General features: G+C 42.4%; 1 protein-coding gene across 2 annotated transcripts in view; it reads right to left on the bottom strand.

Moving 5' to 3' along the window:
- The window catches only part of MOB4 (MOB family member 4, phocein), a 55,174-nt gene that overhangs the window by 17,544 nt on the left and 12,832 nt on the right, over positions 1 to 24,798 (bottom strand). The window contains exons 1-2 of one of the 2 annotated variants that reach the window (XM_004601247.2): positions 13,737 to 13,887; positions 7,313 to 7,375 (exon numbers count right to left, since the gene is read on the bottom strand). In XM_004601247.2, the coding sequence (XP_004601304.1) occupies positions 7,313 to 7,375; positions 13,737 to 13,796 (123 nt within the window). In that variant the 5' untranslated portion in view covers positions 13,797 to 13,887. Of the gene's footprint in view, positions 1 to 7,312; positions 7,376 to 13,736; positions 13,888 to 24,798 lie in introns of those variants that run through there. The other variant, XM_055120505.1, reaches the window with a different exon arrangement.

Raw genomic sequence — 24,798 nt, 5'->3', positions numbered from 1 at the left:
AGCAGGAAAGACTAAATGGCAGAGAATTTGTTTTCTTTCTTTTTCATTCTAGTATCCTTTGACCTGAACTCAATACAGAATGAAACCAAGAATTAAGATCAAAACAAAAATTAAGGTAAAAAATCACAAATGAGCACTGTTAGTGCTGAGAAAGTGATACAGGAGGAATTACTTAGTTCAGGCTCAAGGAGAGAAAAAAGAAACTCCTAAAGCTCAAAGAGAATAGAAGAACCTCCCCAATGTTACTATCCCTTTTCTCTCTTGTCATAGACTTACTATGTCTAAAATATTTCTACATGGCAACAAAACAAACTAGCAACTTAAAAACAGGAGACAAAACTCTGAGAACACCTTTCTTTTCCATTTGCTGTAGGATCCTATTATCTTGCTCTCTTTCTGTTTTCTTTTCTTCTGTTTTGCTTTTTGGGTCACACTCAGTGATGCACCTGGGTTACTCCTGGCTTTGCTCTTAGGAACTACCCCTGTTGGTGCTCAGGGGACCATATGAGATGCTGGGAATCAAACCCAAGTAGGCAAACGCCCTACCCCCTGTGCTATCACTCTAGCCCCTATCTTGCTCTTTTTGCCTTACAAAACTGTATACAATTTTGTTAAGTGGTTTCTGAATAGAGAAATCAAATAGGTGGCCTGTGGGAACCAGAATCAGTTATAACAACAATGGAGGTGCTCAAAAGTGAACCCAAAAAGCTGTTTCTGAACTGCTAAACTCAATCTTAATCTGTGCATATATTCATAGATTTGGTCTAACTCACATAGGGTAACATTTTGAAAACTGGAGCCAATGCTGTATCTCAGCAGTAGACTGCCTGCCTGATATCCTGCATTTGTGAAGTACTAAGTCTGATCCCGTTAGCAATCCCCTTCAAAAAAAGACTTTGAAATGGAACGAATACCTCTGCCAAAACTTTGATAGCAAACTTAAGAAGTAATGCAGACTTAAAAAAAAAAAATTAGAACTTTGTCCATTCAAATGTCCAGTCTGGTGGGCTAGAGAGTCAGTACAGTGAGTAGAGGGCTTGCCTTACATGAGGCCAACCCAGTTTTAATCGGAGCACTGCATGTGGTCCCCCCAGCAATGCCATAAGTGACCACTGAGTGCAAAGCCTGGAGCACCACTGGGTGTAGCAAAAAAAAAAAAAAAAATAAGAGAGAGAAACAAAAATAAAAACAAAAGCTAATGTGTAACTGTATCTAACAAGGTCAAATATCTGCTAGAACAAAAATAGTATTTTCATAAGATTAAATAAAACTAGGGCCAGAGTAAGATAGTTCAAAAGGCTAAGTGCATGCTCTGTATGCAGAAGGCCCTGATTCAATTGTAGCCATGCATGTTCCCCTAAGCACTGCTGGGAGTAACCTCTGAGCACAAAGCTGGGTGTCACTAGGCACCACCAAATGTGGCCTCAAAATAACCAAATTTATATAAAACCATAGTTTCAATCTGTCCCGGAAAATAACAAAATCACTTGTGAAAGAAAATCTTAATTTTTATAGAAAAACACAAAATCAGAATGGCAAATAGATGCTAGGGACCTGGGATAACTCAGATGGCAGAGCACTGACTTCACATGACTCAGATCCCCAGCATAATTCTACTTACTGATGCCTGAGTTACTGTCATTTAGTAGCTAACCTTAGAGCCAAAACAGTGTTAGATCTCTGGTGCACTCACAACCAGTATGTCCGAGTATCACAACTGAAAGTGTAAACCGGTGGCAAGCACTACAATATGCAAGCATCAAAGCCAAGTGTATGCCCCTAGTCATAACAATACCAAAAAGTGAAGGGATGGGGGAAACGAGTCTAACTAAAATTTTGAAATAAACATACAATAACCAAATAACTCACTAATAGAATGGAGAACAATGAGTCAATAAACTTGAAGATAAATAACAATTACCCAATCTGAAAAAATAGGTTAAATGATTAATTAAAATAACTATAAATTAAAATAATAATAATAATAATAATAATAATGCCTTGGGAAAAACAATAAAAGGTTTAAGGTCATGTCACCAGAATCTAGAAAAGCTAACAGGGCTAGGGGCCAGAGGGAGTACGGCACCTGCCTTGCACTAGCTAACCTGGACTTGATCCCCAGCTTCCCATATGGTGCCCTGACACCACCAGGAGTAATTCTTAAGCACAGAGCCAGGAGTAACCCCTGAACACACCTGAATGTGATCCAAAAACAAAACAACAGTAACAAAAAACTGCTATATCTAAATTTCTGAAGTTCAGTTAAGATGAAAATTAATAAATTAAAGAAGCAGAATGGATGGCCTAAGAGAATAGTTCAACCGGCTGATGACATTTTTTGTATGCAGGAGGCCTGAATTCCATCCCTGTTGTAGGAAACAATCCTCTTCCCCAGAATAATGGGAAATTATTAAAGGTAAACAGTTTCTGTAGGGGAAGGTGAAAAATAAAGAGATAGTGATGACTGCACAGGTATCTATATCCTTAATGCCACAGAACTATACAAACTATATACACATAAAAATCATAAAGAATGTAAATCCTACATTTTGCCACAATTTAAGGAAGTAAATAAGAGTGAACACCAGAATCCAAAGAAATGTATGCCCAAATACATCATAATCAAACTGCCAAAATCTAAAGAAAGCAAATAAAAATAGACATGAGCTACAGAAGAAAGATTCCATCATTACAGCTTACTCATCAGAAAGCACAGATGGAAGACAGAAGGAAATAATATAATATGGGCCGGAGAGATACCTCAAAAGGCTCTAATACATGCTTTGCATGTAGAAGGCCCAGGTTTGAGCCTCAGCATCACAAGGTTCCTCAAGTAAAACCAAAAGCCCAAGCACAAACCTAGAAGTAGCCCTGAGTAACTGCCCAAACCTGCCTCCATATCCTCAAAAAAAGGAAACCGTACTATATTTGTAAAGAGCTAAAAGAATTGTCAACTAAGAAAGAAAGGGGGGGAGGAGAAAATAATCATCAACCAGATTTCTGTAACAGAAATGCACTTCAGGAATGAAAGAATAAAAACATTGACATTTTCAGATTTTGGGCTAGAGCAATAGCACAGTAGGTAGGGCGTTTGCCTTGCACACGGCTGACCGGAGTTCGATTCCCAGCATCCCATATGGTCCTCTGAGCACTGCCAGGGGTGATTCCTGAGTGCAGAGCCAGGAGTAACCCCTGTGTGTTGCCAGGTGTGACCCAAAAAGAAAAAGAAAAAAAAAAATCTTAGCAAGCAAAATTCTCTAAAACAAATGCCAAAGGAAGCCCCTCAGACAGAAGGAAAAAAAATCTGAATAAAAGTTAGACCAACAGGAGCAACAAAAACGATAAGCTCCTAGGTATAATTGTAATAAACCATTCTACTCTTGAATTCTGATAAATATGTTTAGCAACTGAAAATGAAACCATTGTATGATGGAGTTTTTCAGTGTACAGTGATGTAATATAGATAATGATAGCATAAAAAAGGAGGGGCTTGGGGGCCTATAATAAAATTTTGACATTTCAATTACAGAGAAAAAATATTGCTTCTCTGTAAACTGGAAGAAGTATTTAAGTATATCTCTAGAATAAACCTAGAAATAAATTTAAGTAAGGAGGCTGAGAGACAGTACAGTAGGTAAGGTGCCTGCCCTGCACACAGCCAATATAGGTTTGACCCTGGCACCACGCATGGTCCCAAGCCCATTAGGAGTGATCCTTGAGCTCAGAAACAGGAATAAGTCCTGAACACAGTTATGTGTGGCCCAAAAGCAAACACAACAAAAAACATTTAAGGAGACAAAATATTTCCAAACTGAAAACTATAAAACACTGCTGGACATTAATTAAAGACAAAATTCATTAAAATTCATCCACTATTCTTAGGCAGGAAGACTTAATACTGCTAAGATATCATTACTTTCCAAAGCTATCCACATATACAATGCAATCCCTATCAAAATTCCAACAATCTTTTTTTATAAAAGTGGAAAGACTGATTCTCACATTTATATGGGATTGCAAGGGATGCAAAATACCCAAAATAATCTTGAAAAGAAAACTGAAAGGCTCAAATTCCCCAAATTTAAAATTTACTTTAAGGATCAAGGAGATAGCTCAAGTGGCAGAGCACATAGTTAGCATGTGCAAGGCTAAATTCATTTTTGGGTGGAGAACGCCCCTTAGCACCATGACCACCCCCCTCCAGCACAGCTGAGTACAGCTATAGTGGCCACTGGTCTCCCGCCCTCCAACCCCCTTCTCCACCCCCCAGGCACTTCAGTATGTGGGCCTGGTGATTCCCCCAAGTAGCATCATGAAGCCCTGAACACCACACCATTAGGTATGTGCTTCCAGTCCAAGCATAGGTGGGCCTATAAAAAAAATTTTTTTAAACCTTATTTTAAAGCTATAGTAGTTAAAAAACAATGAAGTATTGGCGTAAAGAGATATAAGCCAATGGAACTGAGACTAGAAATTTACAAGAGAATTCAACAGAGAAAAAGTCCAAAGTGTACTGTTAATGGCATCAGTTACATTCACAATGTTGTGCAAAGAAAAAACCTGAACCTTACGGCTTTCTGGTGAATCCTACCAATCTTTTAAAGAACTTAGATCTTTTTCAAACCCTTTTAAAAAATGAAAAGTATTTCCTATCAGTATTGCCTGATATCCAAAGTAACGTTAAGACAATTAGAACTAGGGTCTGGAAAAAGAGTTTTCACAAAAGCACAGGTTCAATCCCTAGCATCATATGATCCACAAAGTACTACCAGGAATGACTGATCCCCAAGCACCAAGCCAGGAGGAGCCCTGAGCACCACTAGTTGTGGGCCAACAAAACTCAAAACAACACCCCCAAAACTAGAAATGAACATTCCTTATGACATGCAAAAACCTAGCAAATCTCATTCAGCAGCATACTATACACCACACTAATCAATAATCATTATACCAATCACTATAAACCGTATTTAAATGTGTAGCTGCGAGGATAGTTTAATGTACAAAAGTTCACAAGTACAGTATACCACATTAACAGGATGAAGAATTTTTTTAAATGCTCATCTGAAATGGTATAAAGCATACAACAAAATTCAACACCTCTTGATGATTACAAAAACACAAGGGACCGGAGTGACAGAGTAACAGGTAGGGCACTTGCCTTGCACGCAGACAACCCTGGTTCAATTCCCAGCATCTTGGATGGTCCCCAAGCATGGCCAAGAGTAATTCCTAAATGCAGAGCCAGGAGTAACCCCTGAGCATCACCAGGTGTGCCCCTCTACTCAACCCCCAACCCCCCCAAAAAAAACCTATGAAAAATGTGGAAACTACATCAACATTAAAAAAAAAATCCAAACCAGGGGCCGGAGCGATAGCACAGCGGGTAGGGCGTTTGCCTTGCACGCGGCCGACCCGGGTTCGATCCCCGGCATCCCATATGGTCCCCCAAGCACCGCCAGGAGTAATTCCTGAGTGCAGAGCCAGGAGTAACCCCTGAGCATCGCTGGGTGTGACCCAAAAAGCAAAAAAAAAAAAAAAAAATCCAAACCAAATATTTATACTCAATGTGACAAACTGAAGCTTTCCTCTAGAATATGAAAAAAGCTAAGGAAGGTCTCTTTTGTCACCTTACATAGGCAGCACAATAGTCAAGTAATATAAAGAAAACCTAGATAGAAAAGAAGTTGTTTATAGATGACACAAACCGATATGCTATATGAAAACAATAAAGATTCCACACTAAAAGCTGTTAGAAAATATAAGCAAATTCAGTGACTAGTAGGACAGCACCTCTATTTTTTTCAGGTACCAAATATGCCTTGTTCCTCCACCAGAGTCATCTTTGTTCCCATTCTATAGATTTTTAAAATCTTATTGTTAGGATTATCAATGAAATTTTTTACTACTCAAAAAATTCAACTGTATTTCTAATTTTTCTCCTAGATCTGTCTTCAAATGCTGTAATAAATTCACATAGGAATATAATTTAACTTGTGGTTATCATGCTGCAACCCAAAAACTTGGCCCCAAAGCCCCCCACCACACACACACCCCCCTTAATTACTGCTCTTTCCAAAACACTAGCATAGCCTAATTTCATACTCCCTTTATTTAGCCCTTACTGCATTCTTATTAACCAAGGAAGGTATTTTTCTCCTAGATTACAGGAGACAAACCACATCACTTTTTCTTTTAAAATCCAATATAGAATACAATGTAATTCTCAACAAAAGGTGTAAGAATCTCTTCCCAGGAGTGGAGATACGGAAGAGCAGGTAGGGTGTTTGCCTTGTACATGGCCAGCCTGGGTTCAATTCTCAGTATCCCATAAATTCCCATGCCCTCCAGAACTTATTTCTAAGCAGAGTCAGAAGTAAATCCTGAGCACACCTGGATGGCATCCCCACAGCCCCCCCAAAAAAAATTTCTATCCAGGGGTTTTTTTCAAACAAAGCAATTCAGAAGGAGTCCACTTCAATAATTTCTGCTTTGGGGGCTGGAGCTACAGTATAGCAGATAAGGTGTTTGCCCTGCACGCAGCCGACCCAGGTTTGATCCCCTGCATCCCATATTGTCCCCCAAGTACCGCCAGGAATAATTCCTGAGTGCAGAGTCAGGAGTAACCCCTCTGCATCACCGGGTGTGACCCCCCAAAAAAAGCATAAATAAATAAATAAATAGATTCTGCCTTCATGAGCTATTTGATTAATGACAATAATCTGAAGAAAGGAATCTTAGTCCTCAAATATACTGGAAACAAGAACTAAAATGGCAACTGAAATTAAAATGTAAAGTTTAGATACACGTTCAGTCACCAAATATCCTTTGTTCTTATTTAGCATTCAATTAACTATAAATTAAATTTATTACAAATCCAAATTTAGTATCCTACATGGTCCATCTTAACTAGTCTTAAAATGCTTGCTTACAGGGGCTGGAGTGATAGCACAGCGGGTAGGGCATTTGCCTTGTACACGGCTGACCCAGGTCTGATTCCCAGCACCCCATATGGTCCCCTGAGCACCGCCAGGGGTAATTCCTAAGTGCAGAGCCAGGAGTAATCCCTGTGCATCGCCGGGTGTGACCCAAAAAGCAAAAAAAAAAAAAAAAAAAAAAAAAAAAAAAAAAGCTTGCTTACAGTTTGACTTTAAATAATATGTGACTGATGAAATTTGAAAAATGCACTCCATTAATTCTATGTCTTCTGGTCTGTGCTAAAGAAATATGTCAAGGGATAAATCTTTTCTTGTATATGACACTTAACTATGCTGAAGATTATTAGAAATGCAAATGAAACTATTGTTATTACCTGCTGAACAGCTAGTGTACTGTCCATTTCATCAAAGGATTCATCAGGCCAATTATAGAAATCCTGTAAAAAAAATTTATTGATATGTACAGTTAGAGATTCAATACTATTACAATTAAGCTCAATTCTTAATAAAGAGTAAGTGTTTAACTAGAGGGGAAAAAACTCATACTTTAAGCATTATGATTATCAGGAATATAAGAAATTGTACCCAACTTCAATTTGGGGGGTTAATGGGAGGGAGTGCGACACCCTGCTGTTCTCAGGATTTTACTCCTGGCTCTTCACTCTGGAATAACGCCTCACAAGCGTGGGAACCACAGAGGATGCTGGGGATTGAACAGGGGTCAGCCACATGCAAGGCAAGTACCCTACCCACTGTACTATTTCTCCAGTCCTATATCCAGTATTTTTAAATGAACTGAGTCATGATTTTACTTCACTGAATCATGCTTTACATTTTTTTCAACCAAAAAAAAATTCCTCAAATATGGCTCCCATATCCTTTTAGTATTAGGGAGATATGTTTATCACTTTATTTAAGGTGAATTAATAAACCTCAAATAGTTACCTTAAAAAAAAAAATCTATGGGGCTGGAGTAATAGTAAAGCGGATAGGGCATTTGCCTTGCATGCGGCCAAGCCAGGTTCTATTCCCAGCATCCCATATGGTCCCTTGAGCACCGCCAGGGGTAACTGCTGAGTACAGAGCCAGGAGTGACCCCTGTGCATTGCCAGGTGTGACCCAAAAAGAAAAAAAAAATCTATGTACACAAATCTTAAAAGTTAGCCACATATAAGGCAAGCACTTTAACACCCCTGTACTAACCTCTCCAATCCTAAATACTTAATCTTATATGCTGGGGTAGAGGGGTAGGGCACTTCTTGCAGTGCTCAGGGGCTAATCCTAGTTCTGTGCTCAGGTATAATTCCTGGTGGTGCTGAGGGCCATTTATGTTGCCAGGGATCAAATTGTATGGAGGGATAAGAGACAAGCACTTTAACTCCTGTACTATCTCTGGTCCTCCTTAATTTTACACTTACTTTCATACTGAGGTATAAGGAAAGAACTACAGAGCAGTAATAACAGGCAAGAGAATCATACTTTTCTGAACCCCTGTTCAATTTCCATTTTTGTCCATATTGTCTTTTTTTTTTTTCCTTTTTGGGTCACACCTGGTGATGCACAGGGGTTACTCCTGGCTTTGCATTCAGGAATTACTCCTGGCGGTGCTCAGGGGACCATATGGGATGCTGGGAATTGAACCCAAGTCGGCCGCGAGCAAGGCAAACGCCCTACCCGCTGTGCTATCTCTCCAGCCCCCATATTGTCTTTAAAAAGTCTACTGGGGCCAAAAGATGGTACAGCAGGTAAAGCCATGCACACATTCAACCCCAGGTTCAATACCTGGCATTCCATATGGTCCCTGAGAACTGCCAGAAGTGATCTCTCACTGTAGTGCCAGAAAAAAGCCCTGAGCACAGCCAGGTGTAACCCAAAAACCAAGTAATAGACTACTGGGCCAAAGAGCTCCAAGGGCTGGAGGGCATGCTTTGGATGTAGGAACCATGAGTTCAATCTCCGCCACCACATGGTCCCCAGTGCTAAGCTAGAAGTAGTTCCTAAGCACTAAGAAATGGTCCCCTAAAAGAGCACATCAAAAACCAGAGCAAACTGGGGCTGGAGTGATAGAACAGCGGGTAGGGCGTTTGCCTTGCACGCGGCCGACCCGGGTTCGATTTCCAGCATCCCATATGGTCCCCTGAGCATGGCCAGGGGTAATTCCTGAGTGCAGAGCCAGGAGTGACCCCTGAGCATCGCTGGGTGTGACCCAAAAAGCAAAAACAAAATAAAATAAAACAATAGCAGGGTCGGAGCAATAGCATAGCATAGCAGGTAGGGCATTTGCACGCGGCCGACCGGGTTCAATTCCCAGCATCCCATATGGTCCCCTGAACATCTCCAGGAGTAATTCATGAATGCATGAGCCAGGACAATCCCTGTGCAACGCCGGGTGTGACCGAAAAACAAAAAAATAAAAATACAAAAAAAAAATAGTGATTTTCTTACGCTGGCTTGTAATTCTTTCATAATCTAGTTCATAGACATACTCCTAAAAAATTTGAATGTTCTCATTTGAGTTGGAGCACAAGCTTTGTAGCAGGAGCCTTAGCTTCTAACCCCAACACTGCAAACATTTTTTCTAGTTGAGCAATTTTTCAGCAAATTCACCCATATTCCTAGTCTGTATTTACCAAATCTATAGCTAATGCCTCAACAAAAATGCCTGTGGGAAAAACTGAGAGAAAAAGTAACAGTAAGCAAATGATTAATAAATACCTTATCAATCATCACAGATGATTTACACAAATGCTTTGAGTTAAAAAAAAAAAAAAAGGAAACTGAAGGATCCAAGGAGATGGCAGCCCCCAAACCAAAAAAAATAAGAGTAACAGTTGGAGACCAGAGGGTAAGGTGCTCGCCTTTCTGCAGGTTCAACTGAACCCTGACACCCCAGATGGTTTCCCAAGCTAACCAGTAGTGATCCATAAATGCAGAGACAGAAGCAAACCCTGAACACAGCCAGTTATAAAAAAAGGAAAAGAAAAAGAAGAGAAAAAGGAAAGAAAATAAATATCTTAATCTATTTTTATAGCTGCCCAATGCAAGTGAAAATTAACTTCATTACATGTCAAAAAAATTTCTTCCAGAAAGTATTTCAAGTTGCCTTTCTAAAATTAAATGAAGCTTACTCAAAAAAGTGTTCACACAGAGGCAGACTGGTGGGTGGGAGGCAAAGCTAGGGAGGGGGAACTGGTTGAGGGAAGTGGACACTGGTGAAGGAATTTTTGCCTGAAATGCAATTATGAATAACTTTGTAATTTCATGGTGACTAAAATAAAGTGATCTAAATATTACTGTTAAAATTCATCCTATATCATTTATATTTGGGGGCCATACCCAGCTGGCTCAGTTTATTCTTGGCTCTGTACTCATGAATTATTCCTGGCAATGCTCAGGGGACTATATGGGATGCCAGGGATAGAACCAGGGTCGGCCACATGCAAAGTGCTCTACAAACTATACTATCTCTTCAGTCCCACTATTGTTTTTGAAATAAAATTTCAATTTATTTATTTATTTATTTTGCTTTTTGGGCCACACCTGGCGATGCACAGGGTTTACTCCTGGCTCTATACTCAGGAATTACTCTTGGCAGTGCTCAGGGGACTATATGGGATGCTGGGAATCGAACCCGGGTTGGCCGAATGCAAGGCAAACACCCTATCCACTTGCTATCACTCCAGCCCCTTGATTTTTTTTTAATTTATTCTTTTATTGAATCACCATGTGGAAAGTTACAAAGCTTTCAGGTTTAAGTCTCAGTTATACAATGCTCGAACACCCATCACCAGTACACATATTCCACCACCAAGAATCACAGTATACCCCTCCCACCGCCCACCTCCCCAACCTCCCTTCCCCCTGTAACTGATAAATTTCACTTTACTTTCACTTTACTTTGATTACATTCACTATTTCAACAAACCCTTGATTTTTTTTAAATTAAAAAAAATTCAAAAAATTTCCAGTCCCATTATTCATTTATTTAAAAATAATTTTTTTTTGCTAGCTAGGATTTGAGAGATAGCTCAAGCTGGAGCACAGGTTGTGCATGACAGAGGCTCAGGTTCTATCCCCAGCACTGCAGGAAGCAATCCCCAACACCATTTGGGATATTAAATTTATATCAGAAGAACCAGAGAGACAGGGCAGAGGTTAAGGTACTTGCCTGGCATAAGCTAAACCTCCCAACTCAATCCCCATCTCCACGTTTCCCTGAGCACTGACCGGAAGCAATTCCCCAAACTGGAAGCACTGCTGGGGATAGCCCAATCCACCCTCCCAGGCCGCCCAACCAGAAAAACTAACTAGGAATCATATGTTCTGCTTCATCAAAACTGTAATGTTGGGGCTACAGAGATAATAAAAGGGCTAAGGCACTTGCCTTGCAAGCTACCAACCCTGTTTTGATCCTTGATACCATATATGGTCTCCTGAGCACTGTGAGGAATGATCACTGAGCAAAGAGCAAGGAATAATACTTGACACCTCTGGCCAAAAACAAACAAAAAGGGGAAAAAGAAAAGGAAAACTCTAATACTGTGTGTGGTGTTGGTGAAATAACAACGAAAGAAATGTAATGGGTGTGTGGGGGGGATGCAGGGAAATTACTGGGGATAGAACCCAGTTCTCATTGCAGGCAAAGCATGCGTTTCATCAGCTCACATTCCCACCTCTGATGTATCAGTTGTGCGGGAGGAGGGATGCAGAACACACTGAGGATGATCAGGGCTATTCCTGGCTCTACCAGGAGGAACTTCTGGTGCTCAGGGGATCATTTGTGGTGCCCCAGATTCAAACCAGGGTCAGCTGCATTTAAGGAAAGCATGTTACCCCCTGAACTATCTGACCCCTGATGCATTTTCAACAATAGAAACCAAAAACCTGACTTAAAGAATATTCTCTTGCAATTCAGACATTTATTAAGTGTAGACCAATGGGTCTACATTTCAACTACTATTTAAAAAAATAAAGATACTCCACTATAATTTTAAGTATTTTAGAATGAGCCATTTAACTAAAAGAAATGAGTATGACAAAGGATAAGACAAACTTGGTAAAACATTTTTTTTAAATCCTTACCTCTTTTGCTACATTTTATTTAATAACTGATTAATAACAATGAAGGAAAAACAGAACTTCCTACTACCAGCTCTCTCATAGCAAACAGATTGTTACAATATTCAAATTCATCTTGTAAGATATCAAAACTATTAACTTTAGAGTAAATAAAAATGGATAACAATTCTTAGTACAAAAGTCCATGTCTGCTTATAAAATATAAATGTTGCTCGATTATGCATAAGAAACACTGCTTGGTCCAAAGTAAATAAAAGTATCTGACAAAAGACCATTTAGAAGGAAAAAATTTGGGAAAGGTAAAAAGGAATGCAAAAATATTATTTATGGGCCAGAAACAGAGCACAGTAGGTAGGGTCTACCTTGCCTTAATCCCCGTGACCATCTATTTCCCCCTGAGCAAGGAGTGATTCTGATTCCTGAGCATAGTGGCAGGAGTAAATCCTAAATCCTGGGTACAGCCAGGTGCGTCTCTGCACCCCCCCCAAAAAAAATCGTATTCATACAGTTTAGATGACTAAAACGGTGAGAATATAACTGACACCCTGATTTGACTCTAAGACTTCAAACGTATTCTCTAAAATTTAGTACTTTAAGTAACTTGTTAAACAAAGAAAGTCGCCAATGAACAAGAATCGGGGAGACTTGGTAACCTTGAGCAAACGCAGCCTCAGTTTCCCTATTAGTACCCAGGTCTGGGAAGGTCCCGATGCACAAGTTCCCAAAGGCCACCCGTACCAAAACGCTGTGTAGAAGAAGGCAAGGAATTGCCTGAAGGACGGTCACAGCTCCGCAGTGGTTCTTTTCCTGTGCCATTCCTACCTCCCTCCCCCCACCTCCTTTTCCCTTTTTTTTTTTTTTAAATGCCTGCGTAACACGGGTAATTTCGGAGCATCTCCGGCCAGAGCCTGACTAGGGGGAGGGTGGACGAGCCCAGCCTAAAGGCCTCTCTTGCACACTGCTTTTCACCCCGGTTCAGCCCCAGGGGTGTCCCCCAGGGAGCTGACAATCCCTGACTTGGCCTCTCACGGAAATTCACCAGCAATGACATCTGACAAGCCGTAACCTGACGGCGGAAACTTGTTGGACCAGAGAACAGCTGCAACAATCTGTGGTCAGAGGACAAAACACACAGACACACAAACACACAGAAACACACACACACAGAGCCGGAGGCGGAGGAGGAACGACTGCCACCCGGATCCGGCTACACCAGCCGGGTGGCAGAAGCCGGCGGGGACGTCACCAGTAGCGAGGAGCTGGAAGGCACGCCGCTGAGGTGGGCAGGCGACGTCTACACCCCCGACCCCACCCCCAGCCCTCACCCCGGAAAGCCGAAACGGGGGAGGGGAGCGGGGGGGGGGGGCGGGGGTCTCGCCTGATAGGCCGCGCCCCTCCGACGCCGGTCAGCTGGGGTTGGGGGGGCTCAAGACGAGAAAAAGCCGCAGCTGAAGCCAGACGCGGGCTCTGCACCCCAGTCCCGGGGGCGGTCCCCGCCCGCCGCCCCCACCCACTCCTCACGCCCACCTCAGGGCCCCGGCAGGCCGCGCGGGCCGCCGCCTCCGCCTGACTGAGGGGCAGAGGCTCCGGAAGAGCAGGCCGGGCCCCCGGCGCCCCCCGCCCGTCCACCCGCCGCCCCGAGTCCCGCGCGGCCCTTCCGCTCGGGCGCCGCCGGCTTCCCAAGAGTGCTCCCCGCCGGAACGGCGCGAAAGACGGTACCTGTGCCTTGGTGCCCGGCCTGTTTCGCCTCAACACTGCCGTCCCCTCCGCCATGACCATAGTGCCAGAGTCCGGGCGGCTCGAGTCAGTACCCGGATGTAGGGGACGGCTGCCTGGGCGAGGGGCGGGGCGCAGCTGCGCCCGCGCGGGCGGCGGGGAGGGGCGGCGGCTGACGGAACAGCCGGGGCGCGCGCGGGGCAGGGCGGGAGGGAGGGGCGGGGCCGGCGGGGAGGCGGCGGGCGAGGGCGGGACTCGGCGGACGCTCCACGGCTAGGCCGGCTCCCAGCCTCCGCGCAGGCGGGTGGCGTCCGCTGACATCAAAGCCAAGGACTTTTTCAATGACAGTGTCGGAAGCGCAGATTAGAGACGCAGAGTGGACATCTGATCGCGGGAGCTCTGATAGGAGACTCAAGAGTGTTAGGACAGTGTTAGGCACACTTCAAATGACATGTTTTCGCAAGTCCTAAGTATGACAACAAATGCTCCTAGATAGATGATGGGAGTAGTTATCCCAGTTTACAGTGTTCCAAGGATTTTGTTTTGTTTTGTGCTATAGCCACACCCAACAGTGCTCAAGGCTTACACCTGGCTCTGTGCTCAGAGATAACTCCTAAGTGCCTAGGGGTCCCTTATGGGGTTCCCCCGACTGAACCCGACCTCAGCGTGCAAGGAAAGAGCCTTAGGCTCTTAGTTCAGGCCCCGAGAAGCCTAAGATTTTTTTTGTTTTGTTTTTGGGTCACACCCGGCGATGCACAGGAGTTACTCCTGGCGGTGCTCGGGGGACCATATGAGATGCTGGGAATCGAACCGGGTTGGCCGCAAGGCAAACGCCCTACCCGCTGTGCTATTGCTCCAGCTCCCCTTAGTGTTTTTTTTTTTTTAATCTCAGATGACAGAGGTTTTGTATTATCTGATGGGAAGTCAAAAGGACAAAGTATACTAGACCCTTGATTTACAGAAGAAGAAGCCATCCTGTCACAAGATAAAGGTGTATGCTGCTATGGTGAGAGAAATTGTAAACGGAGGAGAGGAAAAAGAGGAAACCTTACAGAGTAAAAGAAAAGGATTACTGGGTCAAAGAGATAGTACAGGAATTAAGGAACATCCCTTGTTTAATTCCATATGGTACCCCACCAGCACCAGGAGTGATCCCTATGTGCAGAGCCAGCAGTAATCCCTAATGCCACTGGGTGTGACCCAAATATACTCCTCCGCCAAAACAAAGAAATTACTCCAGGTTAAGAAGTGAACCATTCCAAAATAAAATATGCCTATCCGGGAAATTTAAAATTAATCCGTGGAGTTCTGTTCTCCATGGAACAGAAGGCCTGCCTAGATCCAAACAAGTACTGGACTTAAGTTACTTGAAATCTAACAATGGGAATAGAGATGCAAATCACTGACTTTTGCACTAAATTCAATGAGAATTGAGGAGGACACCATCTAATATTTTCTCCTTAAACAGGGCTTTTTCATACTTGGACCTCAATGCTTACCACAGTCGGGGATTAATATATTTGTTGAATTAAAAAATCTTTCGTATCGATAAAGCCCTCACAAGAAATGTTTTAGTTCTTTAAGATGAAGAAAGACAATACAGCTTCTAAATTTCTGTCTATACAAAGAATGTTGATGGAAGAATAAACAAAAAGTTAAAGGAATATTTTCTCTTGAATTTTTAGTTGAGCTGTGAATACTTTGTTTAAAGTAAAAATGGCAATACATTGAGTTAGAATATGAATAAATACAATCATTAATAACAATCTCATAAAGTTTGAAAAAAATCTCAGTATATAATAGGAGTCAATGATGGAGTTGCAGAAGTACGTCCTTGCTCTTTAAAAAATCACCAATCCATTTTCAAAAAGAAAATAAATCTTTGGGATATGCACATAGGCAAGTGAGCCCTTTCCCTCATCCCTTCTCACGCCTATCTCTGAAGCACTGGAGTAGTTCCTGAGCAATGCTAAGTGTGTCCCCCAAACAAACAAAAAAACCTTAGAGGCAAACCAACTTCCTGTTTACAAACCCCTCTGAATAGAGTTCCAAGTCATAGAGAATCATTCAGCTTCAAACCCAAATTTCACCTACCTCTCCCTCTCCTCTAGTCCTGGAAGAGAGGAGCCTTTGAATATCTGCCATTCTATATCTGCTAGGAGTGATTCCCTGAATATAGAGCCAGGATTAAGCCCTGTGTACCACTGGATCACTGTCACTGTCACTGTCATCCCTTTGCTCATTGATTTGCTTGAGCGGGCACCAGTAACATCTCCACGTGAGACTTGTTGTTACTGGTTTTGGCATATCGAATACGTCTCGGGTAGCTTGCCAGGCTCTGCCGTGCGGGCGAGATACTCTCGGTAGCTTGCCGGGCTCTCCAAGAGAGGCAGAGGAATCAAACCCGGGTCGGTTGCATGCAAGGCAAACGCCCTACCCGCTGTGCTATCACTCCAGCCCCACCACTGAATATGGCCCCAAAACCAGAGACAGACAGACAGACAGGCAGACAGGCAGACACACATACAGAGAGAGAGAGAGAGAGAGAGAGAGAGAGAGAGAGAGAGAGAGAGAGAGAGAGAGAGAGAGAGAGAGAGAGAGGCAGATAAACAGGTACCAAAATTGGGAACAAAATACTCATGGCTTGATTTCCAAGGAAAAAAAATAAAAAAGTATCTAAAAAAAAAATACTCATGGCTTTGAAAGCTAAACAAAGTTGCCCTATGATGTCAACTGTGGCCTTGTTCACAGGAAGAACCTTGTTCTTTAGGGTAGAGATGTTGCTAACTCATAACCTTCACATTTCATGTCCTTTTCATTCTGCGGATTATGACGTTCAAATAAAAACAATCATAACCAAGGCTAACTGAGGAGGAGGGTGCATGCTGAACAATAACTTTTATGTGTAATAATGATTTACTTAAATATTTCAGTTGGAGGAGTAGTCCTATTTGGTTTTGGGGCCACACCTGTCAGTGCTCAGAAAAACTCCCAGTTTGGTACTAGGAGGTCAGTCCCAGAAGTGCTGCAAAACCATAAGGTGTAGGAGATAAAAACATATTTCAGCCCTTTGAGTTATCGCCCTGATTCAGAAGTAGGCTTTTTGTTTTTTCGTTTATTTATTTGGGATTCATTTATTTATTCATTCATTTATTATTTATTGATTTGTTTATAGCATTTATTTATGCTCCAGGGCTGCACCTGGAGCACAGAGGACCATATGGAGTGCCAGGGATCAAACCCAGGTTAGTTGTGTCCAAGGCAAGCACCCTACCTGCTATACAATCCCTCCAGCCTCCAGACTGCAAGTAGTCTCTTTCAAGACATTATGGACAAATAAGCGCTAAACAGCAATTCAGAAAAGTCTGTTTCTCTTGGCTGCTAACTCTAAGATTGACATTTCACTGTAGTTCTTATACCTTAGTATGAAAGCAAGTATAAAATTAAGTATTCATGGGCTGGAGCAATAGTACAGTAGGTAGGGCATTTGCCTTACATGCAGCTGGCCCAGGTACAATCCCATATGGTTCCCCAAGCCCTGCCAGGTGTGATCCCTGATTCCAGAGCCAGGACTAAGCCCTGAGCACCACTGGGTATGGTGATAAATAAATAAATAAAAAAATAAATAAATAGATAAATAAATAAATAAAATTATATTCAGGGCTATGGATGCAGCTCAGTGATAGAGTGCCAGTGTTGTATGTGTGAGTCTCTGGATTCAATTGGGGGGCACTGTGTAGTCCCCGAAGCACCACCAGGAGTGACCCCGACAAAGAGCTGAGAGTAGCCCCTGAGCATTGCCTCAAAAGAAACAAACAAAGAATATGTATCTATGGGATTCTTAGGGAAGTTTTAAAAAATATAAACAATTTCAAAAATAGGGACTGAAGCGATAGTACAGCGGGTAGGGCATTTGCCTTGCATGCGGCTGACCCGGGTTCAATTCCCAGCATCCCATATGGTCCCCCCAGTGCCGCCAGGAGTAATTCCTGAGTGTAAAGCCAGGAGTAACCCCTGAGCATTACTGGAGGTAAGCAAAAAAGCAATAATAATAATAATTTCAAAAATATCGGGGTTGAAGTAATAGGTGAATATGATGGAGCATATGCTTTGCATTCGAGAGTCTTAGATTTGATGTACAGCACCACATGGTGCCCTGAGCAACCTTAGGAGTGACCCCTAGTATGGTTGGGGTCTTTATAGAAGGAAAACAAATTGTGTATGTATATCTAAGGAAATTCTAAAAATCCATGCAAAATAGTAATATTGTGATATTACTATTTTGTAATATGTGAGGCACTAGGTAAGTGCTGAGAAACCTGAAGCCATAGAAACTGAGTTGCTCAAAGAGCTTAAAAATTAATGAGAAAGGAAGAAGTCTATATGCTACAAAACAAAATGGCAGAATGCTAAGATAGCCTCCTGTTGCCTTCTTTCTCCTGTTCTCCTTCGTGTATATTCTTTGCAAGCAGTTTCTGATCTTGCTCAGATGATTATTACATAACTGAATCAAGCTGAGGGATAACTTCCTTTAGATTGAATCAAGGTTTTCATTAAGTGATAGGTATCCTGGGTCGGAGATAGTACAGTGGGTAGGGCTTTTGCCCATCCTCCCCCCAGCACCGCCAGGAGTAATTCCTGAGTGCAGAGCCAGGAGTAACCCCTGAACATTGCTGGGTGTGACCCCCCCAAAAAAAACCCAAAAATATAGGCATCCATGTAGGGGCAGAGTGATAGTACTCTGAGTAGGACATTTGCCTTGCACACAGCCAACCTGGGTTCAATTCCCATCACCCTCTCTGGTTCCCTGAACCTACTAGGAGAGATCACTGAGTGTAAAGCTAGGAGTAAGCCCTGAGTACCACCAGGTTTGGTTTCAAAACCAAAAACTAAAAATAGTAACATAAAAATAAATGATAAGCAGGCAACTCCATTTTATTCTAAAGATAGGTAAAAGTGATCAGATGGAGAACTGTGAGGAAAGATTTTCTTGCTCTTAAGGAGATAATGAAAAAGGATGGTTTCTTTTTCCTGCCATTGAACATTGCCAGGTCTGGGTCTGCCCCAGCCATGTTGGCTTGAAGGAGACATCCAAAGAACAAAGCTGACATACTATGAATGATACATATATGAGATAGCTGAAGTGTGCCTTGTAGTATGGATTATACATTTATATAGAGATTTTTTTCGGTGGTGTTGTTGGTTTTGTTTATTTGGGATGGGGAGTGGATCATGAGGGGTCTATACCCAGCTAAGTAATTGAAGGTTACTCCTGGCAGTGCTCAAGGGACCACGCTGTTATAGTGATAAAGTCCTGCATGCAATGTGTGCATTTTGAACCTGTGAGCTCTCCCCTGACCCTAAAATGAAGATTTTCTTTCTTTTCTTTTTGGTTTTGCGTCATATCTGACCTGCTCCTGTCTCTGCAGTCAGAGATCACTGCTGATAGGGCCAAAGGACTGGTGCCAGGGATTGAAATTAGGTTGGCTGTGTGCAAGGCAAAATGCCTTATCCACTATTCTGTCACTCTGGCCCAAATATTTCTTTTATGGCCAAGCTGAATTAAAGCATCAGGATATATGAATATATGCTCATAGTTAAACAAAGTAGTATTGATATATGGTTTTATATACTTTCAACAGTATTATAATTTTTTCTTTCTAAAAGTTATTAAAGGGACCAGAGATGCTTCAGGAATTAAGGTACTTGTCTTGCACGTAGCTGAACCTGATTCAATCTTCAGCACACACCTAAGCCAGGAGCAAGTCTTCAGCACTGTGGGGTTGTGAGCCCCACACCTCACAAAGAAAAATTTGGAGGGGGTTACAGATTTCAAACTTAGGTAACTTAACTAACAAGTAATTCACTGAACTGCCATTGCCCTTCTTTTTATTTTTTATTTTTTAATTTTTTTATGGTACTAGAATACTTAATCAAATTAGTAGTGTTAGCAGTCCATCACCAAGATCTCCCCACTAATATTTTTTGTGGGGTGGGGGCATACCCAACTATGCTCAGGGCTTATTCCTGGTTCTGTATTCAGGGACCCATGAACTGTGTCGGGAATCAAACAATGTTGGCTGCATGTAGTACAAGTGCCTTACCTACAGTAATACCTTTTCCGCCTGGCCCAAGTAATTTTTATGTCCGAACATTTGCACTTTCGTGTTGACTAGGACTGACCTGTATAATCCATAGAATATTATTGAAAATGATAGTATGTCAGGTCACAAATCATTCCTGCCCAGCTCTCTGTTATCATGTGCCTGGGTGAGAAAGCTGCCATGTCTGAGGATATTCATGCAGCCTTCTGGGAAGGCCACAAGGTGAGAAAATGGGAGGCCCTGCCAGAGGCAAGTATCAACTTGCAGCAGGCAGAGTGAACACTCCTGAAAGTTAGTTCTCTAATTCCAAATGAGGCATCTAATGATGGCAGTCTCAAGAGAGATGGCCGAATAAGCTATCCAAGTGCACTGCTCCCAAATTTCTGAACTGTGGATAATTTATGAGAAGTTTAAGCCATTAAGCTTGGGGTAAGTTGTTATGCAGTGATATCTAATATAGTAGCTCCTAAACTTTCAGAAGGGAAAGAGGAGACAAATTATAATAGAATTTTATTTTCTCATTTTCAGTGGGCATATGACATCTTTAATGAAATCAGAGTTTTTCTATCTTTTCTCTCTTTTTTTTCTTTTTTTTGGTTTCAGTTTTGGGCCACACCTCAGCATTGCTCAGAAGTTACTTCTGACTCCGAGTTCAGGGATCACCCTGGAGTGCTCAGGGTACCCTGTGAGGTGCTGGGGATCGAACCGGGGTCAGCTGCATGCATGCTATACTATTGTTCCAACCCCTTCTATCTTTCTTTTCTTTTCTTTTCTTTTTTTTTTTTTTTTTGCTTTTTGGGTCACACCCGGTGATGCACAGGGCTTACTCCTGGCTCATGCACTCAGGAATTACTCTTGGCGGTGCTCTGGGGACTATATGGGATGCTGGGAATTGAACCTGGGTCAGCCTCATGCAAGGCAAACGCCCTACCCACTGTGCTATCGCTCCAGCCCCTCTTTATTTTCTTAATTACACTAACCTGGAGCTGAAATTATGCTCTTGTTTACTATCTGATTCACCTTCATTACTCTGTCTGTGCTTATGGCACCTACCACAGTTAAAATAAAATGGCTGTACTGGAGAGAGTACAGCAGGTAAGACATTTGTTCTACCTGCCGCCAATCCCAGTTCAACCCCCAGCACCATACGTAGTCCTCTGAGCACTTCCAGGAGTGATCCATAAGCACAGAACCAGGGGTGTTTCATGAGCATACCCAAGTGTGGCCTCAAAACAAAAACAAAACCAAAAAACTTTATAAAGGGCTGGAGAGACACTACAAAGGATAAGGCACTTTTGCCTTGTTGGTGACAGACTCCAGGTTTGGTTTTGTTTGGTTTGGTTTGGTTTTTGGGTCATACCTGGCGATGGACAGGGGTTACTCCTGGCTCTACACTCAGGAATTACCCCTGGTGGTGCTCAGGGGACCATATGAGATGCTGGGAATCGAACCCAGGTCAGCCGCATGCAAGGCAAACGCCCTACCCACTGTGCTATTGTTCCAACCCCCCAGACTCCAGTTTTATCCCCAGTCCTGCATAGTTCTGAGCATGGAGCCAGAAAACCCTGAGTACTGCTGGGATGGCTTAAACACAAACAAACTAAGTAAATAAATAAATAAATGACTTAGGGCCAGAGGAGAGTACAATGGGGTGAGGCACTTGCCACACATGTGGCCCTCACTGGTCTCATCCCTGGCCCTGTCTATGGTCTTAGCACCACCAGGAATGATCCCTGAGTACAAAGCCAGGAATAAACCTTTAGCACAAATAAAAAGATTTAAAGGTTTGGGGCTGGAGAGATAGCACAGCGGGTAGGGCGTTTGCCTTGCACGCGACCGACCCAGGTTCAAATCCCAGCATCCCACATGGTCCCCTGAGCACGGCCAGGGGTAATTCCTGAGTGCAGAGCCAGGACTAACCCCTGTGCATCGCCAGGTGTGACCCAAAAAGCAAAAAAAAAAAAAAAAAAAAAAAAAAGATTTAAAGTTTTGAAATATTATGTTCATAAAACTACTGATAACTTTGTAAATCACTGTTCTTTAATTAAATGCAAAATTAAAAAATAAAAAGAACTTAAAAGGGCCAGAGATCTCAAATGTGTGGAGTGCCTGTTCTTTGCATGAACCAGGGCTGGTACAATAACTGGTATACCAGGTGGTTCGATAAGCACTATCACTCCTGAGTAAAGAGTGGGGAGAAGCCCTTGAGCCATCACTGTGTGGCCTTTATAATCTGACACATAATAAGTGAAGATTTTTTTAATTACTGTGGGGATCTGGCAGTACTCAAGGGACCATGTGGTGCTGTGATCAACCCAGAGCTAGATATATTAGACATGCCATACATGCTAGACATGTGTTCTGCTACCGAAGCCACATTCCTGGCATCCCTGTGACATTCTTCTTTGGTGGGGGGGTTCTGTTGGGGGGCATATCAGGTGGTGCTCAGGGCTTAGTCCTGGCTCTTCGTTCAGGAATAACTCCTGGTGGTGCTCAGTGAACCATATGGGATGCTGGAGATTGAACTCGAGTTGGCTGCATGTGAGACAAGTGCCCTCCCTGCCGTACTATCTCTCCAGGCCCCCCAGTGACATTGTTTTCAAGTCAAGTTATTATGCTAAACAGACTGGAAGGGCAGTTTGTAAGTCTTGGGCTAACTTTTAACACTTAAGAACTGGGTTTTTTATACCCATCTGATAAGGGGTTAATATCCAGGGTATACAAGACACTAGTAGAATTGTACAAGAAAATAATCCTCCAACCATATCAAAAAATGGGGAGAAGAAATGAACAGAAACTTCCTCAAAAAAAAAAATACAAATGGCCAAAAGGCATATGAAAAAACGCTCTACATCACTAATCATCAGGAAGATGCAAATCAAAACAATAATGAGATAGCATTTCACACCTCAGAGACCAGCACACATCAAAAAGAACAAGAAAAAATGCTGGCATGAATGTAGGGAAAAAGGGACTATCTTTCATTGTTGGTGAGAATGCCAACTGGTCTAGCCTTTTTGGAAAATAATATGGACATTCCTTCAAAAACTAGAAATTGAGCTTCCATGTGACCCAGCAATACCACTTCTGGGAATATATCCTGAGGGTGCAAGAAAGCACAGTAGAAATGACATCTGGACCTGTATGTTCACTGCAGCACTGTTCACAATAGCCAGAATTTGGAAACAACTGGAGTGCCTGAGAACAGACAATTGGTTTTGGTTTTTTTGGGTTTTTTTTTTTTTGCTTTTTGGGTCACACCCAGCCAGAGGTCACTCCTGGCTCATGCACTCAGGAATCACCCCTGACGGTGCTCAGGGGACCATATGGGATGCTGGGATTTGAACCCGGGTTGGCCGCCTGCAAGGCAAACGCCCTACCCACTGTGCTATCACTCCAGCCCCAGAACAGACAATTGGTTAAAGAAACTTTGGTACAGCTACACAATGGAATATTGTGCAGCTGTTAGGAAAGATAAAGTAATGAAATTTGCTTATAAGTGGATGGTCATAGAGAGTATCAGGCTAAGTGAAAAGAATCAGAAAGAGAGGGACGGGGGTTTGGGCAATAGCACAGTGGGTAGGGTGTTTGCCTTGCACGCAGCCAACATGGGTTCGATTCCCAGCATCCCATATGGTCCCCTGAGCACCATCAGGAGTAATTCCTGAGTGCATGAGCCAGGAGTAACCCCAGGAGTAACCTTTGTGCATCGCCAGGTGTGACCCCCACAAAAAAAAAGAAAAAAAAAAGAGGGACAGTTATAGAATGACTGCACTCATTTGGGAAATATAACATATCATAATATGAGACTAACACCCAAGGACAGTAGAGACAGGGCCAGAAAGATTGCTTCATGGTTGGAAGCCTGCCTTATGAGCTGGGGGAGGGCAGCTGGAATAGATCACAAAGTCCATGATGGTTGGAGGGACCACGTGGGATGGGAGATGTGTGCTAAAAGTAGATAAAAGACCAAACACGATGGATTCTCATTATCTGTATTGCAAACCATAATGCCCATAAGTAGAGAGAGTAAAAGGGAAACTCTCTGCCATAGAGGCAGGCAGGGGGAGGGGTGGGACAGGGGGCGGGTAGGGATACTGGGGACATTGATGGTGAAAAATATACACTAATGGAGGAATGGGTGTTCAATAATTGTATGACTACAACTCAAACATGAAAACTTTGTAAGTGAAGCTCATAGTGATTCCATTAAAGAAAAGGAGAAAAAAAGAAAATGCTAAGGAAGGGGGAAAAAAGAACTGGGTTTTGGGCTGGAAGAATAAAGAAAAACAAGAACAAAAATAAAGATATGCAGGTTTAATCTGTAACAGGGAAAGGAAGTTAGATCCACTTTTTAATCTCATAACAGGAAAATATCTAGATAAAACTCAGATTATTTTTTAACTATAAAAATACCTAAGGAAATTGTAGAACTTTTGTACGGAGTAGATGTTTCAGTTTCATGTAATATCCAACTCAATGAAAAACACTGATTCAACAACACCAAAATGACTTCCTGTAAGTTAAAGCATAAACAAAATCAAAGTGATAAAGTGAAGGACAAAACTTATCACAAAGAACTAATTTCCCAAACAGATAAACATCATGCAGATCACTAAAGGTCAGGCCCTCACTCAGTAGAAAAATGGTCAGAAGATATTAATAGTCAACAAAAACAGTAACTTAACAGTAAAGGAAGTGGAAATGATAAACACATGAGATATGTTTATCATTATTCATAATGATAGATGACAAATCATAAAGCAAAATTATCAGACTGGCAAAGTAAAAACTTTATAAAACTTTTTTTCTGTAGATTTTTGGTCAGACCATAACTGGAGGTGATCAGGACTTACTCCTGACTCTGCACTCAGGGCTCACTCTTGGAAGGGCTCAAGGGATCTATTTGAGGTGCTGGGGATAGAACCCAGAAGTTTGTGTGCAAGGCAACACTATCTGCT

This window comes from Sorex araneus, chromosome X (genome assembly GCF_027595985.1).
Source record: "Sorex araneus isolate mSorAra2 chromosome X, mSorAra2.pri, whole genome shotgun sequence".
NCBI classification, from domain to species: Eukaryota; Metazoa; Chordata; class Mammalia; order Eulipotyphla; family Soricidae; genus Sorex; species Sorex araneus.
This window is presented reverse-complemented; position numbering and strand designations above follow the sequence as displayed.